This window comes from Poecilia reticulata, chromosome 14 (assembly GCF_904066995.2).
Source record: "Poecilia reticulata chromosome 14, P_reticulata-male-v2, whole genome shotgun sequence".
NCBI lineage: Eukaryota > Metazoa > Chordata > Actinopteri > Cyprinodontiformes > Poeciliidae > Poecilia > Poecilia reticulata.
In genome coordinates this window covers 6,220,823-6,247,285 of record NC_088843.1, presented here as the reverse complement: position 1 = coordinate 6,247,285, position 26,463 = coordinate 6,220,823, and the positions used below count along the sequence as shown (strand labels likewise).

The following is a 26,463-nucleotide window of genomic DNA, read 5'->3' as shown; positions in this document are numbered from 1 at the left end:
TGCTGATGATGAAGGGGATGATTTCTGCAATCATCCTAAAGTGCATAGACCGAGAAGGGTTGGAGCGATAAGGAGGAAAAAGAGGCATCCAAAAGCTCAACCTCAACCTCCGCTCTAAAGATAGAGGCATTAGAAGACCGGACACTTCAAGAAAAATCTGACCTAGGGGACGATTTCTCTTATGCCAAAGAACAAACTTCCCCGGCTGGGGAAGTTTGGATTGAAAAGGAGACCACTGAGTCTAAAAGCTCAACCTCTCCACTGATAGTGGCATTAGAAGACTGGACCCATCAAGAGAAATCTGTCCTAGGGAATGCTTTCTCTAATTTCAAAGAACAAACTTCCCCAGCCGGGGAAGTTTTCTGTGAAAAAGCGACAGCTGAGACTGAATACTCAACTACTCCTTTGATGAAAACGGTATTAGAAGACTGGACCCCTGAAGAGACCACTGTCCAGGTAATGATTTTTCCAATCTTCCCTAGGAACAAACATGGATGCAGAGATATGGATATGGATGGATATGTTAATAAACAGTGAAAAACTTGCATAAAGTGTAAGGGAGTTGTAATTACAAGTGTCCATCCATTTCAACCATCCATTGGGCGGTCCAGACTTCCCTCTCCCCAGCCGCTGGTTCCATGTCCTCTGGGGGAATCCTAAGGCGTTCCCAGGCCAGCCGAGAGACATAGTCCCTCCAGCGTGTCCCGGAACACCTCACCAGGGAGGCGTCCAGGTGAGGTCATTATAATTTAATGACATAATATTAAATTATAACAAAGTTATTCTAATTTAATATTGTTATTATTGCTATTGTTTTTTAATAATAATAGTACTAATAATATCCCCACAAAAAATCTGAATATCCAGTCCATTACAGACTTATGTTTGTATGATTTGATGTTTATTCTGTGATTATTAATAAGTGATCAATGTGGTAGATTAGCTACTGCAGCTATTAGCTTACTAGACACCTGCTGCACTGATGATCTGTCAGAGTTGGTGTTTAACGTGCCTTTTATTTTCTAGCTGAACTGAAAAAGATTACCACACCACATCTTAAGGTTGTCAAAGTCAAGCTAGCATAACTGAACTACTTCCCTTCCCTCCATTATTTTTTTCTTAATTACTTTTTTCCTGATCTGTTTATCTAGTGATACTAGATAAACGTACCAAAGTACTGCAACACTTTGCAGTACCCCTTCAAATACATAGGGGTGAAACACTATATATATATATATATATATATATATATATATATATATATATATATATATATATATATATATATATATATTCACACATGTCCTTCTCAAAAAATTTGCATATTGTGATAAAGTTAATTATTTTCCATAATGTAATGATAAAAATTAAACTGTCATATATTTTAGATTCATTGCACACCAACTGAAATATTTCAGGTCTTTTATTGTTTTAATACTAATGATTTTGGCATACAGTTTATGAAAACCCAAAATCCCTGTCTCAAAAAATTAGCATATTTCATCCGACCAATAAAAGAAATGTGTTTTAATACCAAAAAAGTCAACCTTCAAATAATTATGTTTAGTTATGCACTCAGTACTTGGTCAGGAATCCTTTTCCAGCCTTCAAAGCGGTGTGGCATGGAGGCAATCAGCCTGTGGCTCTCCTGAGGTGTTATGGAGGCCCAGGATGCTTCGATAGCCTTAAGCTCATCCAGAGTGTTGGGTCTTGAGTCAATAAACGATAAAATAAATGTAGCAACAGGAAAGAAACTAAAGTGGACATAGCCATAAACCAAGAGAGGATAATACTAATCAAAGGAAACTAAATGGAAATGAATGAAGAAGAATGAAGAAGAAAATGCTAGAATAAACTAAGAAACTAAATACAGAGGAATAAGCTAGTATGGCAAAACCTTTCGAGCAATAATTAATACAGAGGACTGTATGGCAAGAATAAACAGACACTATTTCCACATAAAAGGTAAAATAATATTGTTAAAGTGCCATGGGTTTGTTGAAACTATATCTAGTACTGACAATAAATATATCTTACAGACCATAACAGTAAATAACTGATCACTTATGTTTTAAATTAGATTTGATATATTTATTTCTTCAATATTATTTTTAATGTCAATGTTAATGTCATGAGGCTGATGACTCCATGACACTTTCAATTTGACTCATTAGGATTTGATTAAGAACCAGATTTGTTCTTCTGTCCAGTAAAACTATTAATGTATAAATCAACAGACATTTCCATATAAAGATATAATCCATGTTTCTGTCTAATATTTGTATGGCATTAAAAGGATCTGGAACTTTAGTTTTTCCACTGAAAGCTCTGGTTTGCACAATAAATGCCATGTGGGTGAAGTTTTATGGATGATGCTCTGATGTCCCATTCTCCTGAAGGCAGCACAGAGCTGCACCACCAGAAACTCACAGAAACACTGAAGAGAAGAAGAGTTATGATTAATGTAGTTACAGTTCTATCCATGTTTTAATGTTGCAGAGCTCAGTCGTTTTGCAAATAGTTCAAAGTTTAAACTGGCATGTTGTTCATCTTTTATCTGGTCATTTTGTGGAAGATTTAACAACTAGAAAATGGCACAAAATAAGAATATTTTTCCACTCTGATTGGCTGCTGCTAGGTCTACCGATTTTAATTTGAACGTTCATTACATTTTTCGTAAACACCAGTGAAATTAATTTCTATTCCTATGGCTTTTTTGTTCTCTGGGAAATTAGTTTTGATGATAAATGCAGAAACAAGCATAAAAATCAAAACATCTACAATAGTGATAGCAATATTAATGATAAAATAATGGTCAGTGCAAAGTAGCCTACAAATTTTTTGGTGGGGGGCGGTGAGGGACCTGGATAAAGGCTGGTGGGGCGGTGGCCCAAAAAAGGTTGAGAAACACTGTTCTAAATCATGTAATTGAAAAGTAAATCTACCTAAACTTGACCTTTAACCTAATCTGAGCAGAGTAATTAATCGTGGAAGCAGATAAAAACTTCCTGGTGTCACATGAAGTTTTAGCAACAATGTAACACATCGTGTGAGTGTAACATGACAAAGCGTGAAAAAGTGCAAGGTTGGTGAATAATTTTACACGGCATTATAAATGTTGTGTGATTTCTGCTGTCAGCAGTAGTTATTGCTCCAAAAATATGCGTGTGTCTGTTTATAGGACAAAGTGTGTGTTTGCATTGCAGTGCTGTGGTGACTGAGGTTTGAAACGCAAGAGGAGAAATTCCCACAAGTCCTGTTTTATCCTTAAATGGGGAAACAAAGTCCAAGAAAAAGGATGCAGGATGCGAACCTACCCCGGCAGAAAAAACAGTAAGACTTCCTACTCTCACTTTAAAGATCATCCTACCTGCTGATCCGCTGGTCATCTTTGCAGCAACCTAGCATGACAAAGAAGAGAGAAGGAGACAGAAATACAGATAAGTACAGAAATAGAAGCAGCAAAATATACAAGTAGAGGGTGAATTTCCTCCAAAGCTTTTGGGAATGTAAACGCGACATTGTGCCCCGCTTTAATCAGTCTGGTCATACCTCAACAGCAGCGATGCTGGGAAAATTACATTTCTTTGTAAACTCGTTTTCTAAGTGGAGGAATATGTGGACTACTTGTTGTTTCCTTTAGTTAGTTAATGCGGCTACATTCCTTTCATGGATTGGCTTAAATCCTAAAATATAATGTTAGATCTGAGGAAATGGGAAAAGATTTTTGCAGGTGATTGAATCTACCCGTGTCCTCTCTTTAGAGTGAGAGATGAAGATGCAGAAACAGAATATTACATTAAAGGTTAAATATAAAGATGGACAGAAGAGGATATAATGGTTAAAGTCTGTATGATATGATGAATGTGGTTCTTTTTTCAGCAGGTCATCTCTAGCAACCTGCTCTCTTGCTACCTTATGTTGAATGGCCGCTACTAAAGCTTAACTTAATTATCCACCTTCTTTCTGACTGAGGCTAATAAATCTATTTGTTCCGAGACACACTTTCAGAAATGTGCTTTTAGGGAAATAGGATGCCTAAAAGTCATACTGATACTCAAACGTTACATTTATTTAAATGTGTAGGTGTGTGTATGTCTGTGTGTTTAAGGAGGAGGGAGGGAGGGAGAGTTCGTTTGCACAGCTGTGCTTTATCAGTCACAGTTAGGGGGAAAATAAACCCACCCCTGCATCAAATTGAGCGCCCCCTGCTTGTCCCTCTGCCTGCCTACCTGCTCAGTAAAACATAAGCTGAGCACAAACGACAGTATTCTGCAACGGGGTCCATTCACATAGAATGCTCATGATGGGTTTCAAGTTAAAGAGAATGTTTCGTGAAATCTGGAGACACTCTACACAAAGGACAAGCGAGCTGGTGGGAATTTAAGCCAGAAAAGATTATGCATAAATATTGTGTTTTTATTGAGTAATAAGATAAATAAATGATGATCAAATTGTACCTTGCTGTTGACCTCATCAGATTGGGTAACTACTGAAAATTGCAACATGAGCTTTGAACTAATGCTTCTTTTTGGGCAACCAATTCGAACATCGCCGGCTAACACCCATAAAGCCTCTTTAATGCTCTGAAGTATTGAAAAGCTTTCAGTTGAATTCCACCGTGGCATAACTGGCATGATATGGAAAAAGTTGCACGAAATCAACTGTTGGCAGTCCTGTGCTATTGGGAAATGTTTTCAACAACATGTAGATATCTAATCATTTGATGTATTTCACTTTAAAAAACACACACACACACACATTGTGCACTTTGCACATGTTTACACATGCATAATTTATTTTCTGCAGAAAATTAACTATTTTTATTTTTGTTCTAAAAATTCTTCAACTTTACATTCATTCCTTCTTTCATTTCAAACGCTCTCCATCACTGCATTTAAATTTTATTTCCTTGGTAGTTCAGTATTTTTAAGAACTACAAATAAAAAGGCATAATGAAGGAAATAAAATAATAAATAGATTAATTATTTATTCAGGTTCCATCGCGTGTGTTGACCAGTCCACTCCAATAAATTAAGAAATGTAATGACTCTTGATTTGACAAAATAACTATTTTAACCGCTGTAAATTATGACTATATCATAGAAATGTATTAAAATTCTCAGTTGTCAAAGCAGGTTTTAAAGGTTTTCCTCCCTGTGGGTATAAATTGACGTGTGTGTCTCAGAAAATGTCCCAGATCAGTTTACATCCTTTCATTAGTTTCAAAACCACAAAAACAAAGGTTTGACATATAGCAAACAAGTAAAGTGATGGGCTTCCTTTCAGGTTCTCTATCTTTAAATATCAGTCATTTAGAAAACTAAGCCCTTAACCACTCTTGAAATTAAGAGGTTTAATCTCTTTAAAATGTTTTATTTCTTCACTTTGGGTGTTAACAATAAGCTTTCAATTGAAATAGTTCTGGGATTATTACATTTTCAAAATCATACGAGTGGTGTTCTTTGTAAAACATCAAGAAAAAACTACATGATGGCTTAAAGAAGACATTTCTTTTTATTCTCCTTTATCTGTCTGACGGTTGTAGTACAGCTGTGACTGTGCTGACTGGGCAGAAAGTGACCTTGTAAATTCTGCTGCGCGGAGCAGATCTGTCTCACCGCTTTACACTCATCTTATTTATAAAACAGCAGGGCAGAAGAAACCTTGACTGAGTTTCAGGCAGAGGGAGGAACATGATGTAACAAAAGGACAGAGAAAATATCAAAACATAACAGATTGTTGTTTTTTTTTTCAGCAAAAGCCTTTGTGTAAGATGTAAGCTAAAACAAGGTGACTCACAGATGAGGACAGGGGGTGATATGTCACAGTGTGCTCAAAAGCAAACCACAGATTTTCACCTCATCCCATTCCTTATGAAACACTGGAACTTTAGTGACTGTTTTCACCCAAAACAGGTGAAAGGTTTTACTCAGAAATCAGATTTGACTCAGCTGAGTGGCTGATCAGCTTATATCGGTCTGTGAAGCTCCTGTGTGCGAGGTCAGCTTCAAAGTGCTTCATGAGTCTGTAATGCAACCAAAAGTCTGAGAGGAATCACAGACCTTATGCCAGTATGGAAGAGCAAAGCGAAACGGGCCTCAGTGGCGTTCTCATGGGAGCCGCTGCTCCAGACGGAAACCGACTTACATCAGAAACTCGAAATCAGAGCAGTTAAAAATGGGCTGGTTGTGTTTTTTAAAGTTTCTCACTGGTGCAACCGGAGTGTCTCACCCGGGCATGACGAGCTTGGAGATGCGTAGGAGACGTGAGGGAGGAGCGAGTCAGTGGCCTGCTGCGGGTCAAGGGTCGTGAGCGACGTCTGGTCAGCGGCTCAGGTTTGTCTGGAGATTTGTGGGCTCCTTGATCCGGGCCTGTTCGGACGGTCATCCTGAACACAGTCTGGGCACTCTGAAGGACAGGAGAGAGAAAGACAAGCTAAGAAAAGGAAATAAAAAAATGTGCATCCAGTCCACCTAAATAAGATTTTAGCTGCCCAGATGAAAGCAGAAGCATGTGGTTTATATGTGGATACCAAACAACGTTGTTCTCTTTATTGATCTGAGTTCTATTTTTGACAAACTTCTCATGATATTTCATATCATATATTAAAAATCATAACTAGAATGTTCAGTGGTGTTACCACGCTCAGCAGTTTATGCAGATTCATTAATCTTTCAATGTCTATGTGAAATTGTTTGCTAATTTTGTCAAATCATATAGAAGTTTTTCTGCTGGGAAATCAGAAAGTTTTAATTTTTTCTTTATTTTTATATATACATATATTTTTTTTCTTGTAATTGAAAAGTTTTGATGTTACACCCAAGAGCAACTTAACTTTTGAAAAACACATTAATAATAGAGCATGCTCTGCACACTGTCATTTATATACTATTCTATGACACCCTTCCCTTAAAGCTAAAACTGCACGTCTTATACAGTCTCCACATCTCTGGTTTAAATCATATCTCTTGGATCATTGTCAGTAAATACAGTTTAAAAGTTGCCAGTGGGTGTTCCTCGAGTTTATAAACTAAAACATTTAGGTCACATTTTTAGCATAGATGATACAGTTTTGGGTATTTTTGCTCAAGATCATGTTTGATTTTTACTGTTGACATTTTAATTTTATAGAGCTAATAATAATTAGCTCTATGATGGAACCTGGTGAGGGAACCAGCTACCAACTATGCAACTGTGCAGCCCACAATAATTATCACTAAAGTTTTATTTTACTTGAGAAGCACCAGAACAACATGACTTCTATCAACTTTTAAATGCTTATTATGTTAATCAGTCAAAGGGTAAATTCTGCAAAACTTAGCAAGTCTCCTGCATTTTCAGTGAGTACCAACAGTAAGCAACACAGAAATATTAATTATGTTTTAATTCAGGTAACCTTCATGTGTAAAAACATAAAGATCTATAGCTCATCCCATTCAGCAGCAGACTAAACATCTGTCTCTTACCGCTCCCCGTGTCTTCATGCTGCCCGTCTCATCAGCAGGTCTGTTTCTCTGGTTTCTGTCCAGTAACTTGTGAAGCTGGTGATGATGTGAAGCGATTCAAGATTTAAGACCTTGCTGACGATTTATCGCTCCTTCTCACATTCTGAAAAAAAGTCCCACCCTAATCTTGGCTCTCCTTCCGCTGCCTGAGCTCATTGACAACAGTGGAAAGTCCAATCCAGCCTGACCCCGTCCACTCAGCTACTGAGGCCACTTCAGTGGGAATACCCACTGATGTGCTTCCCGCTTCCCCCTTCCAGTCAAACACCGAGCTGATAAGATGCATGAGTAACTGATGGAGAGGAAGGAATGACTTTCATTTTAGTAGAAGAGGATCTATTTCACCAATACTCATAAAGAGATCATTTTCTGCTCGTTTTGGCACACAATGATTCTGGTTTCAGAAAATTCCCTTCCTGATCTTACAAAGGATTCCCATCATGGTGACGAACAATGCTGCTGCTAATGCTCCCATTGTGTGGTTGGAGATGGAGATGAGCATGGTGCTCCACTGTGGCAAAAATAAAAAAAATAGAGATGAATTTTTCTCATTTTTGTTTCTCTTTTTGGATGTTTCACATGGCATTTTGATCCTGATATTTTCATTCATGCCTGCTTTTTAAAAGTGTGTATGAAAAGTCAACTACAGACCATTAATAGTCATTTAACTTATTGATCTTTTCAGTTACAACAAATGATCCCTGCAGAAGCCAAATGGTGCATTAGATATGAAATGACCGAAAGTTGTTTCCTAAATTATCCAAAGCATTTTTTTTGTAATCAATAGCTGAATGTTTTCGCCATGAAAAGTCAATCTTATAATGCTGACAAGTTTTTGGGGCATTTAGTCCTGCAATAATCCCATTAAGGTTGGAAAATCTAATTTGTCTTGACTCGTTTAGTCTCAGCAGTGGATTTTAGACATGGTTCATGTCTGGACTCTGGCTGGGACTCTTTAAAATGTTTATATTGTCTTCTGTTAAACATTTTTTTTTACCACTTGACCCCCCCAGTGAATGTCAGGGATCACCGTCTCAGAAGGTCCAGTACGACCTCAGGCCAGGTTCTTTTCTGCGGCTTGTTTTCTAAAAAGAATTTTAATGTGATCCATTTTCTTCTGGATGCACTGAAACTGACAACATTGTTTTCAAAACGGTCAAAGCATTACATTCCTGTCACCTGACATTGATTACCTCTTCTACTGACATTGTCAGTTTTTGCCCCTTCTGACAGCTAAGATGTTTACCATAAACACTGAAGAGGTCAAGTTTTTCACAAACCAGATTCACTTCTGTGTGTCAAGCTCTGGCTTCAGTTGGTACCACTGGGGCATAAGAGATTTCTTATGGCTTTCTTTTGACGATATATATCTTTTTGCCACTTCCAAATAGATCAAAACATTTAGTGTGAATAACTAATAGTTATTCTACCAGCAGATTCTTCCACCTGAGTTGTGAATCACTGCAGCTTCCACAGAGTTGCCAATGGATATTTGGCTGCTTCCCTGATTAATGCTCGTCGTGTCTTGGTAGGTTTGCAGCTTGTCGATACTCTCCACATTTTAATTATTAAATTACATAATACTGTAATTTAATAATTGTTTATGTGCAAACTCCACCTTTGGTAAATTTACATGTACTGAGGTGAGTTCCACAACCCATAGGTAACTTTGATGGTTTTGACATTAGACTGATTACTTGTTTGTTCCCCAGACAATGAGGTTGCATGTAAATAGTTTTGAGTTATTCTGGTGAACAGTTTGCAAAGATCATGCAGGTCTCTGCTTGTACAGCAAAAAATAAATAAACAGACTGATGCCTGAAGGAAACTTTGGCAGCTTTTAAAAGTCTGTTATGCAACATCTTGAAATTTATTAATAACCCATCCATCCATTTTCTTTACACCCTTGTCCCTTAGTGGGGTCGGGTGGTTGTCCTCCTTCCAGGCGAGAGGTGGGGTCACCCTGGCCAGGTCGCCAGTCTGTTGCAGGGCAACACAGAGACACACGGGATAAACAACCGTGCACACACACACTCACACCTAGGGGCAATTTGGAGAGGCCAATTAACCTGACAGTCATGTTTTTGGACTGTGGGAGGAAACCGGAGTACCTGGAGAAAACCCACACATGCACAGGGTGAACATGCAAACTCCATGCAGAAAGACCCCCTGGCCGGGAATCAAACCCAGAACCTTCTTGCTGCAAGGCAACAGCTCTACCAACTGTGCCACTGTGCAGCCAATTTATTAATAATATATAGAAAAAATACTTTATATATATTTTCTAAATATGTTCTGCAACAAGCTATAATCCCATTTCTACATGTCCCGTCATACATGTCACGATGCTCTTTAATTAACGTTGCACTTCTGCACTGAATTAGCAGACAATGAGGCAAACTGCTAAATGTGTCAACATAATTCACTGCACCGCTGTTTCTCTAACAAGCAAAACAGCTTAAATGGGATTGTTGTGGTGCAATTTCAACAGTTTTATGAGCATTCCTTAACTTCTACATGGTTTGAGAGCTATTTGAGGTTAACTCATTTACACTCAGTAAGGATACTGAAGCATCTGGAATGTCATGTAGGAAAAGAACAGCAGAAGGGTCACTGTGATCTTTTGGTCCACAAAATATGTTTGTTACGCCTTTAAAGCTCCAGCGAGGAATGATTTGACATCTGTTGTTTCTGTGGAAGCAGTTATTTTACCACATGAACGGCATGGAAATCCAACCGGATTATAATTTACTTTTCTAGTGAAAAATTAACGCGCAGTCATCATGAGCATGGATGCCATGTCCATTTTGGATGTTCTCCTTTCCAGGGTGATTAAATAATTATAAAATATTGAACTATTCGATGCATATGGTTGTTGTTTTTTTTTGTTTGTTTTGTTTTGCAGTGTTTCTATAATTAGAAAATTAATAATGATAAATAAAAGCTTTCTTTATGTTCATGCTGAAGGTTATCAGATTGGTTTAAATTGAATAAACCTCAGGCATCAGAAATCCTTCTTAAAGACTGTTATTGTCTTCATTTGGTAATTTCTCCTCTGACCTAAACATCTCTTAATGACTTGAGAAATACTGCAGGACAGAAAAATCTAGATTTACACGAGTTGGAAAAGTCAGTTAGATCCATTATTAAACAATTGCAGATCACAAGAATCAGTAATAAATGCCAGTCATTAATTTGTTTGCCCTCTTTGGTAAGACTTGGAGAAAGACCCAAACTGTCACCCTTTATGAACATAAATTTATTAGGATGATCAGGAACAATTTTGAACATGCAGCCAGATGACTGGAATGTGGGCCCAGTGGGGTGTTCCAGCAGGAAAATGATCACAAACATGCATCCAGACATCCAGAGTGTTTCAGAAAGGGATAAAGCAGACTTACTTTAAGCTGCTGGAAAAGCCTCCCCAAAGCCCTGACCTTAAAAACTCTGAACATTTGCAGATTGTGCCTAAATGGCAGGTCCATGTCAGAACACTGTACTGGTTCTGCAAATAAGACTGGACTGCCAGACTGCCAGGAGCATGCTGACGGCAAAAGAAGTGATTCTGGTGTCTCTGCAAATCACTAAGGGAGATTTACCTAAACACAAATTAATGTGTATTTAGACACACTGTGTATTTAGGGTATATTTATTTTCAACCTGTATTGATTAGGCAAAATCCTTAATTCATTCAAATTTGTGCACCAAACTTCTGTCTTTCAAACTCACTGAGGTTTCATGTTGTTTTATCTCTCCACCCTGGAAGATATGAATATGCAGTACGAGCAAAATTCTAGTTATCTAAATAAATAGCTTGGTAGCTAAAACCAAGAGTCTAATAAATCGAATAAAGCATAGGACTAAAATGAAAAAAAAAGAATAGTGTTTGTGTTGTTTAAAGTTAGCACAGAGAGCTTTCAAAATGTATTACAGTTCTATTCATAACCTTGTTGTTTTCGCTCAGATGAGCCTGAGACGACACCATCTATATTCATAAAGCTATTCATCAATCACATGTGCTGCAAATCTAAATCAGGCCTACCTTGGTGCCCTGCTGCTCCTCCTTGACTCCAACGTCATTTGTGTGGCAGGAATTAGAGTTTTGGATGTTTTGCATTCCCTCGCTGAGGTGATCCAATTTCTTCATCAGCAGGACCATGGAGTCACACTGCTGAGAACACAAGACAAAAACCAAAATAAGTGGAAATGAAAGTAAGAACAGCTCAAGGCAACAGACAATTCCTGTGCACCTCTTTAGATGAACCTTAAATGCAACACATCTCTTCCTCATTCAGCCATTCCAACTTTCATTGCCTCAATGATCCGTTCTTCAGTCTGACTTGTGATACAAATCAATAGAGATTCTGTGAGGATAACAGAATGTGCAGAATAAGAATAAAACCAAAGCTTAGGCCTACAGGTTGTAAGCATTAATATAGACAATGTGAGATGCCGGATGTGCCCGTGCTAAAGTTATGCAAAGGTCTAAATCATTTCTGTACTTTGTCAGTAACTGGTGGTAATTGAGTCTGACTGAGATGCTTGTTCGCTGGCCTTCCAGGAAATGAACAAACTGCTTTGTTTCTGAGCTCCGTTGCCAATCCCAGAGTCCCATAGGCTGATAGCAGCATATAAAGACCCTTTGAAGGAACTGCAGTCCAAAAACAGCCCCCTCACTCACACAGCTACATGCATACTCACAGGCATGCCCTCACAACACAACCCACCCACTCATCTACCCACTCGCGCTCACAAACACACCCTTTTCTCCAGTCCCAAAACTATCATGTCGACCAGCTTAAAAAATATCTGCAGTAACTGCTTTGGCAGTAAAACCATTTCCTGTGTGTTGCGGCCCCCACTTCCCCCAGATTCCTACGCAGCACAGGAGCACAGAGGGCTGTCTGTGCACAGCAGGGTGCTATTTTTACCCTCACTGTGGGGGGACAGATCCAGGGCGAGGTGGGGGAACAGAGCCACTGGAGGCTTTTCAGTTACAAGAATGACTGCCAGCATGTACACATGCTGAAAGTCACTGACACATAAATGTGCTAATGCACTGCAGCACACATAGACACACACAGACGCAGCAGTGTTGCTCTCTAAGTTCATGAAATGTTAATAAGATTCTGTCCAGAGCGTCCACAGGGGGAAAGGGCCTTTTACTCATCGATGCTTAAAGCAGCAATTCATTATTGGACTCATACAAAGGAAACAAACGCTGTTATAAATAACTACTACTATGTGTAGTGTTGGCTGTTTTCAAGTGAATTTCCAATTGAAAAAGCTAAGCAGAGGGATGAACTTCTCTTCATTTGCTGATGAAGGTGAAGGTTAATTTAGTATCCGGTGAACCTTTTACGTTTCCCTGTTTATTAGATTAGGGATAAGTCTTACAGTCAAATATTAAACATTTCAGCCTTTTTGCTGCATTAAATTATTTCTGATTAGCCTAAAAATTGAATGTTCTTTGGAATTTTACACCAGAATGCATTATTTTTTTACTTCCTATACTCTGTAGATATGGTTTCTGTCAATAAAAAATTAAGTCTATGACTAAAAGCAAGCTGACAATTTGTTTTTGCAAATGATTTGACTAGTAAAAAACAAGTTAAAAAGACAAGTAAGTGGTTGTAAAAGTTAGACATCTATATAAAAAAAGATCTTTCTAATGAATATTTGCTTAGTTACCAGTTACTGAATTAACTTTTTCGTAATTTACCGGTTAAACTCCAGGTCTCACAGCAGACCCACCCAGAAGGTTTTCCATAAAAGATCTTAGTCTTGGACCATTTGTGATGGGAGTAAATGCTTTTTAGTGTCAGACCTTGGAAAAAGAAATTTAGATTTATTTATTATTTCTCAGAGATGTAAGAAAACCAGAAGAGTCTAAATGCCTTAGTAACTGGAACAACAACTGCAAACCTTTAAACTTTTAAGCAGGTGTATAAACAGGATTTTCTGCAAGTCCTCCAGCAAGGGATTGCTCAGCCAAACTGTGGAAACATCATCACAACGGAGGTGCAGGCAGAGATAATCCTTTCATTTCAGGAAGAGAGGAGGGGGCAGAGTGCAAGAGGACCGTTATGGGAGCGTGCCAGAGTCTGAGGGTTGGGGTGGGAGCAATCTGACAGGTGTGAGAACAAAGTTAGGGACACATTCGCTTAAAGAATGACTGCTGGTGCGGTGCATGCAGGGTTATAACAGATGCCAGGCAGTGCAAGAGGAAAATATGAAAGGAATTTATTAGAGGCAGTATTTCTGAGATAGAATAACTCCTAATTGGACATCTTCACTTTTCTCTGAAGAATACTAACTGTAGATTTACTACACTAAAAGAAAAAGGGAAAATTGTTGTTTTTGTCTGAAATAATCTTAGCAGAAATCAGAAATTTATTTACAAAAACAATGTAATTAAAGGCTGTTAATGTTGCAATGTTTATATTTCAATATTATTTACAGCATACAGTCTAAATCAAGACATTTTACTAGTTAATCTATCACATATTAACAGTATTTTAATTGAGGTCATTATTTACAAAGATCCCTCATTGTTATGCAGAAAGTCTTGATCCTAAACAGGAATGAGGTCATTTTAAATTATCTGTAAATGTTCGACTTTGCTGCCCTCTAGTGGTACAACATGTATTATGAGAGAAGTTCAGATAGTGCAAAGTTCATGTTCATGGTGGTTCACTAGATTGAACCTTATTTACTTTATCATTCAGTGATTGATAAAGTAAAGAAGAATGACCAACAACAAGCAACATGAAAAACATGAGCATGCTTGAACTTTTACTTGCATTTTGTTGCCTTACAGCCAGAACTTTCAATTGTATTTTATTGGAACTTCTGTATCGCAAACAGACTATCGCAACAAATTGCATATCTGTGGAAGGAAAATAAAACGTACTTTATTTTATATATATAAATTAATTCTGTAAAGTGTGGGTATTAATTTAAAACCTCCAATAAGCCACTCACAGACACAAAAAACAGCTGGAAGAAGGTCCTCTGTTTCTGACAACAAAAGTGAATGTTTGGCTCCCAAGCAAAATACAATTTTTGATGTAAAACTACTCATTGCCTCTTTAAATAAGGTGGTGGCAGCATCAGGCTGAGAAGATGTTTTTCTCAGACAGCGAATGGGAGCTGACAAGAGACGATGAAGGATGGAAAGAGTTAAATGCAGCCTTAAAACAGTTAATGTGCACAGAAGTGGTCATTCAATTTGACAGAAGACTGATTTTATGAAGGGAAGAACCGACCAAAATGTCAGTATTGAGATCAGCAAAGCTGGTTGGACACACACCACAAAAGACTTGTAGAGCAAAGTTTTCAAAAACTCTGTCGTGGCAAAATCACCCACTTATTTTTCTTGGTTTATCACCTAAAATTCCAATATAATGTGTGTGGTAGTAATTTGACAAAAGCTCCAAGTTTAGGTATACAATGAAATACTGAGGTCAAAACAAATACCAGCTGTTTTCATTTACCTGCCGTGTATCCTCTTCCTCCTTGCCACCTGCACACTCCGGTCTCGTTTTGCTGTTGGAGGTCTTTGGCCGGTCAGCTGCAGGGCCATGAGGCAGAACCTCTGGCCTCCTCCTCAGAAACTTTCTGTTTTTGTTCAAACTCCTACGATGGCGACTGACCAGAAACTCCTTGTACTGTAAAGTTTCAGGGAATTCATCAACATCAGCATCTTCATCTTCACTCTCTTCTTTGGAAGCGGAGGAGGAAGAGGGGGACTCCCTGCCGTCAGAACTCTCCTTCCCAACAGCGGCATGGCTGCCTTCATAATCGCAGAAAACAATCGCACTTGGCTTATGTTTTACTATTCGAAGCACGTCCGGTGAGGTGTCCTCTGACGAGTTCACGCACTCAAACAGATGGCTGTCACAGGATGTGTCCAGGAGCGGTGAAAAGGCAGAAGGGATCTCAGCAGGATGGGGCGTCACCGCGGGGCGCTCTTCCTGCTGCTCAGGTGCTGCAGCTCCTCTCTGTTTCACATTCCGTTCTAAAAATAGAGGACCACTCCGAGCAGCATCTCCACCGTCAGTGTCTGTCACCTCTATGTCCTCTAGAGCAGATCCGGAAGACGTGTAATCACTCTGACTGAGGCCAGACGTGCTGTCGATCTTCAGATCCTTCCAGTGTTTAACGTGACTGGCCACAGGATCCAGCGTGGCATCAAAGAGAGAAGCAGGCCCAGACATGGCTCTCAGTTGGCTGTTGGAGTGTTAAATTGGGGTGGGGGGGGAAACTTGTCCTTGCACTTCACTTAGAAAGACATCCACAGCCTGCGGGTAAATATGCCTGTTCGACTGCTCTTGATCAGGCGGTGCAACCACTGGACTTTTAACCATCACTGCCGATCTCCTCCTCGGCAACTGCAAGTCCTGCTGTCACCATGACGTTGCATTTTTAAAGCAGTCTGATGAATGGAATCAGGCAAAGCTGCTGAACTTATGCCAACAGCTTGGTGTGGACTGCATTTGTAATCCCCAAATGCTTTGGGCTTCCTGCAAGAGAAGAATAGTTTTGGACAAACTCACTCACACGTTTTCACATGTGCAAACTATAAATAATATGCAGTAGGCATGTGTTACAGCCACAAAAATCTGGATTTGCAAAGAGAAGAAAGTGAATAATGAAACTTCTGCTACAACTCTTGGGTGCAAGGCAGTCATATTGGATTCTGAGGTTTTTGTTTGTGAATAACCTCTGACCTATTTGCAACAAATTCCAACACAGTAAAATCAAGCAGCGTTCGTGAATAACACATTTTTCCCCAGCCTTGTAACTGCATTTCAAAATGACCGTCAGTATGGAGGCACTTTAAGCTTTAACAACTAGGTTAAACTTAGGTTCCCAGATAATATCTTTTAGTTGGTTTTATTTATTGAAAGAGAAAGCTATCCAAACCAACTTGGCTCTATATGAAAAAGCAATTGCACCTAAACTGCTGGTGCCTCCCTTGACTGTAGCAACTCCTATCAAGCTATGAGTCTTTTATATCATTGCAGAGGAATTTTGGCTCCCTCTTCTCATTACAATTGATTGAATTTTATCACTCTGGAGAGTTTTCAAGGACAAATGGTCTGAATAGGGTCATGCTAAATTTTAGATTTAATCCAGTCATTGATTTGAGCAGCCATTTTCCTCCAGGACTACAGCTTTGGTAGTAATTTTGTGTGCTGAAAATGAACCAAAAACAAAATTAAGCACAGTTGATAAACTATTTAAGAAGGAATGCAGATATATTTTCACATTGGAATTTTGTTTTTACTCTAGTTATCTTTGTGATGTTGAAATTTGTTTGACGATCTGAAACATTTTAGTGCAACAAAAAAGCAAAAGCAGGAGAAATCTGTGAGCATGCAAAAACAGTTTAATGGCCAGATGCACTGAATAGCTGAGGAAAATAAATAAATAAATCTTATACATTTTGCAGATTGAATGTGATCTATCAGATTAAATGCCCATTGGCATAAACACTGGTTTTCACAACCCAGGCTGTCAGACATTTTTCTTCCTTTTTTCACAAAGGCATTTTTCTAAAACACATTGTTTTTTCCTGGTGGATTGCTATTCTTGGCTGCAGCCATCACACCCTTTCCTCGCCTCTGACTCTGGGCTCTTTTCCTTTCCCCAACAAGAAGTCTTAAAATCAGGGTCAAAATCTTGAAAAGACCATCTAAAGTTCAGATATTGTTGCAGCACAAGTAAGGAGACGTAAGAAACCGTTTGAAGAGACACGTCTCATATTAAATATTTAAGTCAGGATGTTGAAATAGTGTTACTACAAGGCATCTGGCTGCTGTGCACAAGAACACTGCAGATTTACACTTGAATATGAAAACATTTGGGAGCTTTAGTTTTTCTAAAAGTAAAAGATACATTTAGATTTGAACATACCAGACTTTTTCACAGAAGCTGAAGACCTCTTCCGCCACAACATTCTGAAGCATGGACATCAAAAGAAAGCATCCAACACTGACAGAAACGATTCACAGACTGGGTTTATTTAGTTGTAAAGATGTAATATACTGAGAGGGGAGGAGGGAAAAAGGCTGAGGAATGTGTTTCCCTCCTACATTACCTCAGCGAGAAGAGGGGCAGTTCCACAGGCAGGTGTTTGAACTGCTGTAGTGCGTGTGTGTGTGTGTGTGTGTGTGTGTGTGTGTGTGTGTGTGTGTGTGTGTGTGTGTGTGTGTGTGTGTGTCTATGGAGAATGGCCATTGTTTTGCATGGAAATATATGTAAGTACGCACAAGCAGGGGAAGAGAAATGACAACGTGTCACGGATAAAAGCAGATCTGTAGGTTTCGGGTTCTTCCCCCTCCTTGTTGCACCTTTTCCCTCTTCGCTGCATGACATGGCTCAGGGCGACGGATTTTTCACCTCACATGCAAATTCCTCAACAAAGCATGAGGTAATGCTTTAAAATGTTATTAACTCCTGCCAATATATGCCACATCTCCTGGTTTCAGGAGCAGCAAGTTTTTGCAGAGTACATTAAAAGTTATGGTTTTTTGCAGAGCTGTCAATGAACTGTGGAATTCCTCAGGTTTGCCAGAAAATAATCAATTTTAACATTTTGGAGGGAATGTCTCTGGTCAGGAGTGGAAACCTGCAATTTAGACATTTGTGATGGAGATGAATTTTCCTGTTGAGGCCTGTCCAGTTGGAAAGGAGATCTGGTCACAGAGGGAGGACGTAATGCCAGTGTCTACGTAACCAAAAGTTTCTGTAAAAATCTGCCAGAGTAGAAATATGTCTTGTAATCCAAATCAAGCAAACTTTCAGAAAAGACAACATGGGAAAATACGAAAAAAAGCAACGTTTTTAAATGACGGTTTCATTAATTAAGAATAAAAGCTGTCCAAATCAAGCTGACCGTGTGAAAAAGTTGTTGACCCTTAAACCAAATTTTTCGTTACACCACTCTTGGTAGCAACAACTGTAGTCAATCATTTGCAGTGACTCATAATGGGTCTTTTACACTGCTGTGGAGGAGTTTTGGCCCATTTTTTAGAACAAATCAGTTTAATGCAGTTTTGTACTTACTTCTGTGTTAGTTGTAATGCTCATGTGGAAAGTTTTATGGAGCAAATGATCTGTGTAAGGCCAGCTCAATCTGATTAAAGTCCATCCTTTCACTAGGCTGGTTCAGAGGTGGGCCTGGTTTGTGCTTTGGATCGTTGTCAAATTGATCTTCATGTCACAAACTGATTGACATTATTTTCCTTTAGGAGCTTCAGAGCAGTGTCTAAGAAGATCAACAATAAAGACAAAGAACACTGGCTCTGTTTGGGGACTATTCTGGAACCCCTGGAGATGAAGACGCAAACAAAGATTGTTCATAAAATGAAAAACATTACAATAGCATCCTCTTAATCAGACAATCATACAATAATAAATTGTCTTTTCAGATATACTGTAATACTGATCACTACAGGAGATCAGCCTTTTATCTTATCCATCAGGATCTTTAAAAACTCTTTGAAAAAGGCATTATAATTGAAGTCACAATATTTACTTACACTGTGGAATTAATAAAGTATTTCCGAATCGAGTTGAACTTGACTGGGTACAAAAATTAATTTTTGTCTGCATCCGTTTGCATAAACTTTGATGAAATTTTGAGTCGAGTGAAATACCTTTTCAAACATCCAGATTTTTACAGATTGTCACTGATATAATCTTGATATAATGCTGCATTAATATAATCCAAGAATGTGTTTCAGTGCAAGCTACGCTAACCTGCTCAGACATGCTACATGTATAACATTCCTGTCACAGGTATATTTACCTCAGCCAGGTGGAAGAAAGGTGAAGAGGAGAACAGGTTGTAGCATTTGGATAAATAACTACAAAGAATATAAAGAATCAAATTTAGGTAGAACAGTTTGTTTAATAGCTGCAGATGCAGAAACAAAGCGGAAAAAAGGTGTAGAAAATGGAGAAACAGGTAAGACTTGACAAGTTTTCACCAAACCAGAGAGCCTAGCTAAGATTTTTATTCATCTTGAACTTTTTTTTTAAATTTTGTATATATTTTATTTCAATTTTCATGCTTTTGAACAGCAGCATATAAATACACACAACACTTTTTAGATATTTGTAAAAACAAATTTGAAGCCAAAGTACAATCTTCTTCTTCTTCACGCTCATTGCCCCTATGTGTTGGTCAATCACATAAAATGCATGAAAGAAAGTTGGTTGTAAAGGAGAAAAAATGTAAAAAATAATCAAAGGGAAGATGTTGTGTGTAAGCCGTGTTATCGTGAAAGCATGTACTGTTTATGATGTCTGAGATGTGTAAAAGACCTCAGATCAATGTTTTGACAACAAGCATTTCATAGATTTTAGAAGATAAAGGCAGGGAGTGTGTGCAGGAAATACAATTAACATTCTGTGGAATGGGAGGGAGGATACAATGACTGAATGTTTGAACTGGAAACTGATTAGATTTAAATGTACATTTTTGCATTCTTCCTTTTATAAGACAAAGAATATGTCTACCCAGGTGAAATAATGAACTGGACAAAGATTTTCATTAAATCTCTACTCATGCCTTTTCATGATGAGATGGTAGGATTAGCTCAGTGTCGGTGCGTCCTTTTGTTTCCAATGCAGATTAACTTTTTTTTTTCTTTATCTTATCAGATTGTTTCATGCAAAAGATTCATGCTGTCAAAATAAAAAGGACTTATAGAGGATGGCTGTGAGCTGTTGCATAAACATAATTGTTAGCTTTTACCTGAATGAACAAAGATTGACAAACCATCCTGTGACTGGAGCGTCTGAATTACACTCTACCAGGGCCTGCAATGAACTTTCCAACTTCTTTTCACAGAGATGTTGTTGCATCTGATCCGATTCAAATATTAAACCTATTCCTCTTATCAGGTGTTGTCTCCTAGGCTTTAACATCAATTATGAAACCACTACTATAAAAAAAAAATCTGGAAAAGTAGCAGTTGGAGAATTACAGATCCATCTTCAACCTTACATTCAGATGAAAAAAGTGAATGAAAAATACCTTGTTAGCAATGACCAATCACTCTGCCATCTTTCAGTCCGGTTTCTGTTATCACAGTACGGAGACAGGAAGCCATTGTCAATGTGAAACTGTTAAATGACATCCACTTTATGTGGACTGTGGAAGAACCACGGTGCTGGTATTTTTGGACTTCCGGGCAAGCATTTGATAACTTTATAACAACGGTCTCTGATAACACTGGTCAACACAAAAAAAATTGTCTAAGTTTTTTCAGCTGACTTAGTAGTATTTCGATGAGCTGAATCCAAAAATCACATTCGTTTTGCTCCATCAGGTCAACTTTTTGAACCATAGGCAAATCTTGATTTTTTACGATTCTGTTTACATGCATTTTTTATTTCATTTCAATTTTATTTATTTCACGTTCTAGAAATGAAATTACTTACTTATTCAGACTACAAGTTAATGGGTGCTCCATTTCAGCTCCAAGCGATCGCTGAAATGTGTTCTGCTGCACAACGGCAACCTGTTTGCCTCTGTACCCCTCGCTCACTTGACTACACTAAAGGAGAAGTATGAAGCTGTGAAGTATGTGCTGGAGAAAATTCGTTATGATCAGCATGAGTGGTTCATTTGTGTTGACCTGAAAATGGTTAACTTTTTGTTAGGACAGCAGTCCGGGTTCACGAAGTACCCATGCTTTCTGTGCATGTGGGACAGTAGGGACAGAGATCAGCATTACACGAGGAGGAACTGGCCTGTGCGGGAGGAATTGGTGCCTTGCAGGGTAAAGAACGTCATCAACAACCCTCTGGTGGACAGAGACAGGATACTCTTCCCACCGCTGCACATCAAGCTCGGCTTGATCAAACAGTTCACCAAAGCTCTGGACAAGAATGGTGGCTGCTTCACTTACTTGTGCCAGGCTTTTCCAGGATTGACCATAGAGAAGTTGAAAGCTGGCATCTTTGACGTACCTCAAATCCGTCAGCTTATCAGAGACTCAGATTTCGAAAAATCAATGAATGTAATGGAACTGGAAGCGTGGAAGGCTTTTGTTTTGGTCGTGAAGAACTTTCTTGGCAATACCAAGGCCAGCAACTACGCAGAACTTGTCACCAATATGCTGACTGCTTTCAGAAACCTCGGATGCAACATGAGCATCAAAATGCATTACTTATTCTCACATATGGATCGGTTTCCGGAGAATCTGGGATCAATGAGCGACGAGCAGGGCGAGAGATTTCATCAGGACATAAAAGAAATGGAGACCAGATATCAGGGACGCTGGGATGCAGTCATGATGGCTGATTACTGTTGGACTCTGAAGAGAGACATCTCTGTCGCTGAGCATTCTCGGGTTTCCACAAAACGGAAGTTCAAGCCCTAAATTTGGAACAATGATGACGGTAACATGCACTTCACATGTCCATAACATTAATTAATTAATCAATGTGGACTGCTACATTTACAGTAACTGATGTTTGTAAAATTTCATCAATAAATTGTGTTAGAAAACAATTGATATCTTAAAAATCTAATTCGGATGAGAAATATTACTAAAAATCAACCGATAATGTAAAAAAATTTAATTATCCATAATAATCCATTTAGACAAAAAACTCGAATTTAAAAATTAACTTAGCATAAAAACGTGACCTGATTGATACAAATGGATGTTATTTTTGGATTCAGTAGTGAATGTTTGTAATAAATCAGTTGTCAAAAGATAAACTATTTTCAAAAAAATTTTTTTTGTAACCCTGTGTAATCAATCAATCAATCAATCAAATTTTATTTGTATAGCACATTTCAGCGGCAAGGCATTTCAAAGTGCTTTACATAATTAAAATAAAAACAGGAAAAAACAGTGAGAAAGAGAAAAGGATTTTGAAAAAGATTAAAACAAATAAAAAAAATCTATATTTTTTTAAGTATATAAAGTAAATGAACTTATATTATATTTAACAATACAGCAGGGTAGGGGGTCTATTCTGTCCTTACAGACAGTCCAATGCAACTTAGAGCGACTCAGCATGCCTACTTCTGTTACATGACGGGCCTTGGCACATTTAGAGGTTTTTGTCTCCTTGGAGTCTCCGTACCGCGGCACAGGAAGTGAGGCAGGGCGGTTGATTACGTTTAAGAAAACATTTCGCGGGAGATTAGCTGCAGACGGGCTGTCCGTAAACAGTGACGATTAAAAAAAATTACTCTAAAGTCTTCACACAATGAGTTTGTGGCTGGATAAATATCGACCGACGTCCCTTGGGAAACTTGACTATCACAAAGTACAAGCGGCTCAACTGAAAAACCTGGTGAGAGCAGCTAGCTGTTTATCCACAGGCTAGCTATAGCCTGTTATGTTACTGTATATAAAAAAATACTACTACTGCTATGTTAACGAAACGTTAACCGCCAAAGTATATGAACTCCCTGAGTAAATTTAACATTGGCTATGTTTAGTAAAAGTGTAACTCCGGATATTGTTCCGTTCTAGAAAGGTTTAAAGCCACTAGCCAGCTCCATTTGTTTTATTGTACATTTCTATTTATTCGAGGTCAAACCTATAATTTAACAACAAAGCTTCTCCAGTGACGTCACAAAAACAACAGATCGGAGAGACAAGTAGTACTTAAGTCATTTTATAAGAGGCAATTTTGCTCTGAAAACAGTCAAGTGGAAAGTTTACACGTTTAGAAAAAAATAACTTTTTTGTGTGAAATACTGCAGTGGAAATAATTTTTTTTGTTATTGTAAATGTACATTTGTTGGTGAGAAAAATACCCTTTTTCATTTTTTTTAGTTTTATTTTATTTCCTTTATTTAACCAGGTAAACCCCATTGAGATCCAGATCTCATTTTCAAGGGGGACCTGGGCAGAAGTCTGCAGTGCACAGCAACCTGGTTACAAAACAAAATTAATACATATACACAAATATAAAACTATTTTAAAACAATGACACCATTTAAAAGAATCTTAAAAGATTCATGATTATTTTTCTTTAATTGTACCTTTTATAAACAAGATTGTAGAAACTATGTTAATATTTGAAGGTCTAAATCTTTATTTTTTTTATAGTTACTGATGCTATAATCATAACTAATGGAGAAACTGTAGTAAATAACCTGTACGTTCATAAACCCAAGTGATTAAGTGGCTCTGTTTTATGTATTATGTAACAATATTATTTCTGTTTATGTAAAAATATTATTAAAAACAGGACACCCACAGGAACTAAACATTTCTTTTAATACTTGTTCCAGGTTCAGTGTGGCGACTTTCCTCACTTGTTGGTGTACGGACCATCAGGAGCGGGGAAAAAAACCCGCATCATGTGTTTGCTGAGAGAACTGTATGGACCAGGGGTGGAGAAGCTCCGCATAGAGCATCAAACTATTGTGGTGAGAGGAGAATTAGTAAAACAAAAACACTTTTAGACCCTGCAGATCATGAGGGGTTTCCAACACTGACAGTACCTGATCAAATTATCAATCATTTAATATCTAAAAATTACACAATCAGACCAAAATATAAAGTTAATTTGTAAAATGACAATAATTAAGGAACAAAAGAAAATCAGGCAAAAGAAAATGTTTCCATATCAGTTACTTTCATGAAACTTTAACAAAAACTGCAGGTGTGTATCTGAATCTGGTGAATTTTTGGTTAAAACATGTTTGTTTTTCATTCAGTGGGTAGAGAATCCAGAATTTTACTCAAGTAAGAGTAACGATACTTCATAATAAAATTACTAACGCATCACTATTCTAGTACTGCCATTCTCCTGATGAGACATTACACATAATATCTAATATAATGTTATACATGTTGATATATAGTCACTTCAAATGTTTGCTTTGTCTTTGACCACAGGCTCCATCAAAAAAGAAAATTGAGATCAACACAATAGCCAGCAACTATCACTTAGAGGTTAACCCAAGGTAATAAACTTCTACATGGTTTAATGCTTCCTTTTATTTCCTTTTTTATATTTTTGTTGCTGTTCAGAGGGAATACAATGCAACATGAAACATTATGTCTTTGTTGTCCAGTGATGCGGGAAACCAGGATCGTGTGGTGATCCAGGAGCTGATTAAAACTGTGGCCCAGTCCCAGCAAATCCAGTCCAGCACTCAGAGAGAGTTCAAAGGTAGAAGAGACTATCTCTGAGTGTCAGTGTGTGGCGTAGAGCTGCTGTGCTAAGAGAGTAAAGCTTCCTAGAAATAATAATACGTCTCAAAAAAAGGATCTTCTTTTTTTCTCAGTGGTGCTGCTAACAGAGGTGGACAGACTTACTAAGGACGCCCAGCATGCCTTGCGACGCACAATGGAGAAGTATATGGCTACCTGTCGCCTCATCCTATGCTCGACATCCACCTCGAAGGTCATCGGGCCGATCCAGAGCCGATGCCTGGCTGTCAGAGTTCCTCTGCCCAGCACAGAGGAGGTAAAAAGGAGCTTGGGGGTCGGGGGGGGACAAACTTAATTGGAATACAATCATAGGGAAATGAGATTATAAATAGGATCCATTATAAATAGGACTTGGTCTTTACCAGCCTCTAAATTTGTCAGAGCTGTCCTGGTCTTGATCTATTTTCCCTCCCAAGACATTTTCTTGGTAAATCTTACAAGCAAGTTCTACTTTTAATCTTTAATTATTCTTAGATTGACTGAGTCTGAAATATATCTGTTTTGATTTTTTTTTTCTGCCATTGATTGTTGCACTATCTAGTCTTGAGTTAAATGTTTCTAGTTGTCATCAGTCTTTCTAAGAAGCATGGTGTTAAAATAGTTTTAAGCGTCTCGTGACTTATTTGTGCCAACAATCACTTCTCCAAGGCGTTTCGGATTTGTTTTCTCCTCGACACCGAGGTAACACAAACCTGTAAACTCTGGACCAGTACCTTCTGTGATCGTCCTGTTTTCACAGGTGTGCAGCGTTCTGACGTCGGTCTGTAAAAAGGAAGGTCTGGTGCTGCCGCCTGAGCTGGCCAAGCAGATCAGCGTAAAGTCGGGTCGCAACCTCCGCAGAGCTCTTCTGATGTGCGAGGCGTGCAGAGTGCAGCAGTGAGTTGCGTCTCCGCAACAATGTTTTGCATGAATATTTTTGCAGAAATGTATGCTCACGTGTCTCGTGGTGACATTCTGCAGGTATCCATTCTCAGCAGATCAGGATGTGCCAGAGCCGGACTGGGAGGTGTACCTGAGGGAAACTGCTAATTCCATCGTCAGCCAGCAGAGTCCTCAGAGGTATGATGGGAAATGTGTTTGTGTACAGGAGATGTAGTCGGGTTCAGGAAGAGCTGAGTCAGACTGCGAGATGTTCAAATGCAGGAGCCCTCCTTCTGTGTTTCAGGCTGCTGGAGGTTCGAGCCAGGCTGTACGAGCTGCTGACGCACTGCATCCCCCCTGACATCATCATAAAGGTCAAATCATGATCAGTTCTTCTTCCCTTTAAACTAGTTTTCAAATTCAAAAGAAATTTATCCTTTGCTTTCATGTAACAGGGTTTAGTGGTAGAACTGCTGAATAACTGCGACGGGCAGCTAAAGACGGAGGTGGCCCACCTGGCTGCTTACTATGAGCACCGACTCCAACTGGGCAGCAAAGCCATCTACCACCTGGAGGCGTTTATTGCAAAGTTCATGGCCATGTACAAGAAGTTTATGGAAGACGGCCTGGACGCCATGATGTTTTGAGTTCAAGAGTCTTTGTGCCATAATTTGGAACAATTTATAGCAGTTTGGGTTTATGTAATTATTGGTAAATTCATCAGCACTCCACACAGACTATAAACCATTGAGAAAACACAAGACGGAACTGGGAAGGTGGGGAATGTATTATAATGTTCAGAGAGGTTACAATAAATCGCCATGTTGGTAACATGTAAAGTCTGCATCTCTGTGCTACAAGAACCGCTTCTTCTTCAACTTGACTCT

At 38.5% G+C, this 26,463-nt stretch overlaps 2 protein-coding genes across 2 annotated transcripts in view; one reads left to right on the top strand and one right to left on the bottom strand.

Moving 5' to 3' along the window:
- stard13a (StAR related lipid transfer domain containing 13a) overlaps window positions 1-17,536 on the bottom strand; it is a 66,463-nt gene extending 48,927 nt beyond the window's left edge. The window contains exons 1-5 of the mRNA XM_081615382.1: window positions 17,430-17,536; window positions 15,005-16,033; window positions 11,551-11,679; window positions 6,235-6,411; window positions 3,371-3,401 (exon numbers count right to left, since the gene is read on the bottom strand). Coding sequence (XP_081471508.1) covers window positions 3,371-3,401; window positions 6,235-6,411; window positions 11,551-11,679; window positions 15,005-15,727 — 1,060 coding nt within the window. The 5' untranslated portion in view covers window positions 15,728-16,033; window positions 17,430-17,536. The remainder of the gene's footprint in view (window positions 1-3,370; window positions 3,402-6,234; window positions 6,412-11,550; window positions 11,680-15,004; window positions 16,034-17,429) is intronic.
- A 5,077-nt stretch (window positions 17,537-22,613) lies between these two features.
- rfc3 (replication factor C (activator 1) 3) lies at window positions 22,614-26,415 on the top strand. The gene is made up of 9 exons (XM_008427329.3): window positions 22,614-22,838; window positions 23,788-23,925; window positions 24,398-24,465; window positions 24,577-24,674; window positions 24,790-24,971; window positions 25,455-25,591; window positions 25,676-25,774; window positions 25,881-25,950; window positions 26,032-26,415. The coding sequence occupies exons 1-9, from the start codon at window positions 22,752-22,754 to the stop codon at window positions 26,221-26,223; spliced, it is 1,071 nt and encodes a 356-aa protein (XP_008425551.1). The 5' UTR covers window positions 22,614-22,751; the 3' UTR covers window positions 26,224-26,415.
- The last annotated feature ends 48 nt before the right edge of the window (window positions 26,416-26,463 follow it).